The sequence below is a fragment of the Myxocyprinus asiaticus genome, chromosome 18, assembly GCF_019703515.2.
Source record: "Myxocyprinus asiaticus isolate MX2 ecotype Aquarium Trade chromosome 18, UBuf_Myxa_2, whole genome shotgun sequence".
Classification (NCBI taxonomy): domain Eukaryota; kingdom Metazoa; phylum Chordata; class Actinopteri; order Cypriniformes; family Catostomidae; genus Myxocyprinus; species Myxocyprinus asiaticus.
Window position 1 is genome coordinate 30,334,625 of NC_059361.1, and position 6,000 is coordinate 30,340,624.

Here is a 6,000-nt window from a genome sequence, read left to right on the forward strand (position 1 = left end):
CAGTAAGACCTCCAGCAACGTACTCGCATTCTAGGCAAAGGGGGTTTGATAAAACAAGTGTACATATGTTTGGTGTTTGCTGCTTACATCCTGGCATGAAGTCACAGGCAAAGATGCACAGAAGTAAAATGTGCACGTCTACACCAAAAAGAGCTAAGCAATTAATCAGAAAATGATTACAGATGGATTTACATATAAATCACTCTATTTCCAGTAAGTTGGTTTGGTAAGAAAGCATCTGCCAAGAGCATAATTTCAAATAAAGAGTGTTTGAGAATATACAGACCATCAGTTTGAGTTTCCACTACAGTCACTGTGTCAGCATTTTGTACACACTCACCCTATTCTCCTCCTCTCGGAGGTCTGGCATGGTGCTGATGCACAGACTGACCACCGTCACCGCCACCATCAACACAGACAAACAGGCGAAAATCTTTCCCGGCAAGCCCGACTGAGGGTTCTCCACCATGTCCCTCAGATGGTTCATGAACTTGCGGTAACCTGTCTCCTCGGGAGGAGGGTGCAGCTGCATACTGTGTTGACGTCGCTCCTCCTCCCGTCGCTCGAGCTCCGCAACCTCATCGATGCGTGTGTACATCTTGCGCTTGCAGCAATGCTCCATGTACGTCATCTCCACACCCCAGTAGTTCAGCTCATCGTGCAGCGAAAGCACACACATCTCCCGTAACATACGAAGCTTTCCCGCCGCTAGAAAGTTGAGGATAACGCGAAACGCACTGGGGCTACGGTCAAAGAAGAACTCGCGACGTGCCTCATCGTAGTCGTCACAGACGCGGGCGATTTCCTCAGGGCTGCTGCAGGGTCTCAGACGACCTAAGCGTGTCAAAGGGAACTGCTCCAGGGTGCTCCAGGGGAAGGTGTAACGGTTGCCCCCCACGTTGATGAGGGCCTGCAGGCCATGGTCCACCGACAGCAGATCTTCTGGTCGGCGAATGAACTGGGCGCGCTGATAGTACACTCCTTTGATGGTTTCTGTTTCTGGGATCTCGGTAAAGATGTGGTCCAAGCTGCTTTCGTCACTGACCGAGAGGTTGCTGAAGTCATGGTTGGCGTTGCTGATGATTGGCATGGTGGCACTGAAAAAAGTTGACCAAAGGGAAGGGATAGATTCAGGTCAACTCAGAGTGTGTTAGCTTGTTACCTGGGTGATGGGTATTGAGGTGTTTATCCGAAGAACACCAAGGTGGATCCCATAGGATCTCATGCACAATTCACCGAAGAGCCAAACAGCCCACATTATTTATACACTGTTGGAGACAACAAAAATCAACAAGGTCAAACACTTGCATTGAGTTTGCATTTGTACAATAACCAGCAATCATAACGCTATGTTGAAATTACATGTACATTTTATTCTTCACAGGTAATATTCATATTTACAGCAATGCTCCTCCTAATTTCAATAAAGCAGGATGTTATATTTTGACACAGATTGAGTTAACCCTCAACAGTCTCTGGAGATAGGGCATATTAGCAAAAACCTCCAGACCTCCTTCAACTCTTTACAGACATTGAATAATTTCCTGTTGTCAAGGTGTTTCATTATGTTGGGAAAGGGTGGGAGAGAGTGAAAGTGACAAAACTATTTATTAATAGAAGCGTATTCCCGTTGGGAGAGAGGCTTGCTTTACTGTGTGGAAAGTTAATTGAGGGAAGTGTGTTGAGCAGCCCAGTGGCTCTATCAGGAAAATTCTTTCCAGTACAGCCTGATGAGCAGAAAGTGAGTGGAGCAAGATTTTTCACAGTCACGCATATGCAAGTGGTGAAATGGGGCCGAAATTAGGAAGGATGTTAATAATGCTGCTAATGATTGGCATAATGGAATTTCAGAAAGGAAAAAAAAAAAGTATTTGTTTCTTTTATTCATCTGTAATATTTACTCTTCCCCCCATATTATTCATTGTTTCTTTGTTTATTACAGCAATTATTTGCTCAGTTATACAGCACTTTGGTTCAGTTTTTTGAATGTGCTTTCTACAAAAAAATAATTTGACTAAATCATTTAAACTGTGTCTAAAAATGGGGAAAAAATGGAAACTTTTACAACAGCAGACAAAATACAGCAAGAGTCAAGGGTGACTTATGGTGCCTTAAAAAAAATAAAGCTTATTTTTTTTTTAAAAAAAAGTCACTGCAGGTGTGACTATGCTACTGAATTATCTGATAGATTTTATATTAAACTTTGAGGTGCCTAGCACTAATAGTTTTGTGTACAAAAGCAAGTCTAATTTCATATATATTTGTTAAATTATTAAAACAATAAAAAATGTGTTCAAATCTAGCTTAATTGCCCTTCTTAATATATATAGTAAACATATTCCAAATTAGATTCGAAACTCTTTTGATTAAACTAGATTCAGGCTTCGAAAGCACAAAAAGGCATTACATTAAAGCTAAATCAAAAAGCTTTCCTGACAGACCAAAAGAAATAGTTAATAAATGTAATAAATAAAAAAAATAAATAAAAAAAAATAAATAAAAAAAAAAAAAAAAACCACAATATTAGCTTATCAAAGCTTATTCAACAAAATATACAAGACATCAAAATAAAAAGTCCAACTCACTCCTCAACACAACTCCTCCACTGTAACCGGTCCTCACTTTCTTCATCAGAAACATATTCTCTCCATAGTGCTGCATATCCGTTGAGATGAACTCACTTTAATATTTATTTAACGGTTCTTGATGGGACGCTGAAGTCAGAGGCGGGAAATTTGTCAGGGCGCGAATATTCTGCGCTGATACATCATCACTGTCCGAGTTAGTATCACTGTATCACTGCAAAGACCCGCGCGAGTGTGTGTGTGTGTGTGTGTGTGTGTGTGTGTGTGTGTGTGTGTGAGAGAGAGAGAGAGAGAGAGAGAGAGAGAGAGAGAGAGAGAGAGAGAGAGAGAGAGAGAGAGAGAGAGAGAGAGAATGCCGTTCGCGCGTTGTGTGAGATACAAGGTAAGTTTAAAGCGAAGTCTAAATCAACGTAGAGAGATGTAGACACTAGAAAAACTAGTTATTGTACGTCAAAGGAACTTAAGCACTGTGCGTAACAATAGCCGATACTAGACCAGCCCCTATTTCGTGGTGACGTTTTCAATCTATTTCTAAATTTAACAAGTGAATATGAAGCAGAATAGTCTGCACTTGCAACAGGACTTTAGTTAACGTGCCTCGTGAATTGTTTAAACTGCTGTATTTTTCTAGCACGACCACTCATACATACATCTGAAATCATGATCTCTTTTATTGACCCTGCACGCGGTACAAGCACCTCGGGACAGTCCAATTAGTTTGATTGAGAGTGCAACAACACACAGCATTTGTATACACGCTGTTTACCTGGCAGCAATATTTTGAAGTCTAAAGCTTACAAACAGACACGTTCAAAGTGTGCATACTAGACTCATTAGGTTGCACCTTCCTAGGGAAATGGTAAAATAGCTAAACAGTTGGCACAGGTCCTGGTGGTATATGGTAATACACCAGTGGGAAGTGAGACAGCTGGCATTGTGCATTTCCACTCTCCATCACTTTATGCCGAAGGTGTTCTGCAAAAATATGGGCTACACCTTTTCTCTCTGTCTACCTTAAAGGAATATTCTGGGTTCAGTACCAGTCAAGCTCAATCGACAGCATTTGTGGCATAATATTGACTATCTCAAAAAATCATTTTGATGCGTCCCTTTAAAAAAAGCACAAATCGAGGTTACAGTGTGGCACTTAAAGTGGAAGTGAATGGGGACAATTTTTGGAGGGTTTAAAGGCAGAAATGTGAAGCTTATAATTGTATTTAAAAACTTACATCATTAACTTACATTATTTGAGCTGTTAAATTGTTTAAATCATCTTTTTTGTGGGATTACAGGGTTTACAGCGTTACGTCATCCTGGCAACAAATAAAATTGTAAAATTGTCAGACACACTTTCCCCAGGTGTAGTACAAAAATCCGGAGTGACATTCAGGCAAACATACACTGATACATGCATTTCCAGTGCAAATTTCACATGTGCCTTTGAGACAGTATTTCATTAAATTATATAGCAATTTTACATTGGCTGGTCCTAACAAAACCCCCCTCTCTCTCTCTCTCTCTCTCTCTCTCTCTCTCTCTCTCTCTCTCTCTCTCTCTCTCTCTCTCTCTCTCTCTCTCTCTCACACACACACACACACATAAAGAAGTCCTGAGTTTTAATGCATTTTCAAATGTTTTGTATATGATTTAAGCAGTAACACTTTACAATAAGATTCCACTTGTTAATATTAGTAAACAACATTAGTTAACATGAACTAACAATGCACAAAACTTTTACAACATTTATTATTCTTGGTTAATATTAATTTCAAAATATATTAATACAATTTTAAAATCAAAAGTTGTATATGTTAACATTAGTTAATGCACTATAAACTAACATGAAAAAGTAACAATGAACTGAATTGAATTGTATTTTTATTAACTAACATTAACAAAGATTAAAGGAATATTCCTGGTTCAATACAAGTTAAGCTCAATTGACAGCATTTGTGGCATAATGTTGATTAACACAAAATTAATATTGACTCTTCTCTCCTTTTCTTTAAAAAAAAAAAAAGCAAAAATCTGGGTCCCAGTGAGAAACTTACAAAGTAAATGGGGCCAATCCATAAACATTAAAATACTCACTGTTTCAAAAGTAAAGCCACAAGACGTAAACAATATACATGCTAACATGATTTTAGTGTGATAAAATTGCGATGACTATGTAATGTCAACAAACCATATAACGACTGTAAAAATTACGATTTAAACAACTTTACAGCTCAAATAATACATGAGTTTTAACAGAATATTTAATGAAAGTGCTTTTATAAAATTATAAGCTTCACATTTCTCTTTAAATCCTCCAAAAATTTACCCCACCCACTTCCATTGTAAGTGCCACACTGTAACCTCGATTTTTGCTTTTCTGAAAGAAAAGGAGGGACAGGTCGAAATAATTTTTTGACAAATCAGTTGAGCTTAACTTGTACTGAACCCAGAATATGCCTTTAATAAATGCTGTAAAAAATATATTGTTCATTATTAGTTCATGATACTTAATGCATTAACTAATGTTAACAAATGGAACCTTATTGTAAAGTGTTGCCATTTAAGCACACATTGTACACACTTGTACACCCACCAACAGACACACACACACACACACACACACACACACACACACACACACAAATTGGTGGTCTCGTTAAGGATGCTGTGGTTGGAGTGATAGTGCTACAAAATTTGATAGAGAAACTGAATGTTTGAGAGTAAGACAGAGGGAAAAAGGACAGGAAACAGTCCGAGGATTAAACTGTAATCCCCAGCGACAGAGAGACTAGATCAGCCTGACTGATGAGTGTATTGAGTTGCGGGATGGCGAGCTGCTCCGGCAGCTGGTGGGCAGTTGCGTGTCCCACTGATATTTGTTTGATCCACTGCACGTTCTGATCAACCTAATTGCTCTTCAAGCAAATGTGTGAATGGATAGTACATTACTGCCAAACGATGGGCTGCTGGGAAAACGAGATGGGGCAAAGGAGAGTAAGTGAATGATAGAGGGATTTCATAAAAGGTGCAAGCCGGCAAGACTTTCTCACTTTAAACTCAATCCCAATAATAAGGGTTTGATTATTTCCCTCTCCTGCTGATATAATCAAACACGTGATTTTCATTGTGTTTTGAGCACCATGACTTGGTGAGTTGGAGCACGTGTAGGAAGGCAGTGTTGGTTTGCACATCACCATGTTCTGTTTTGTCATCTTGGCAGTGATCCTAATCCACGATTATTTACATAACATTCAAATTTGTAATCAAATCCTGCAGCTAGCCAAGGAATGTATGTTAAATTAGTTTTCTCTGGGGGGACTGCGGATGTCAGTCAAGTGGAATTTGGACCTGTGGTGGTGCTGGAGATTTTCAAGAATGAGATAGGTCTATGCAGTTTGAAGCCTTCTGTGGTGTTCTG

The 6,000-nt window shown here is 39.1% G+C and overlaps 1 protein-coding gene across 1 annotated transcript in view; it reads right to left on the reverse strand.

Moving 5' to 3' along the window:
* The window catches only part of LOC127455905 (potassium voltage-gated channel subfamily G member 4-like), a 52,396-nt gene extending 49,589 nt beyond the window's left edge, over positions 1-2,807 (reverse strand). The window contains exons 1-2 of the mRNA XM_051724082.1: positions 2,586-2,807; positions 341-1,268 (exon numbers count right to left, since the gene is read on the reverse strand). Of these exons, the coding sequence (XP_051580042.1) occupies positions 341-1,090 (750 nt within the window). The 5' untranslated portion in view covers positions 1,091-1,268; positions 2,586-2,807. The remainder of the gene's footprint in view (positions 1-340; positions 1,269-2,585) is intronic.
* Between the last annotated feature and the right edge of the window lie 3,193 nt (positions 2,808-6,000).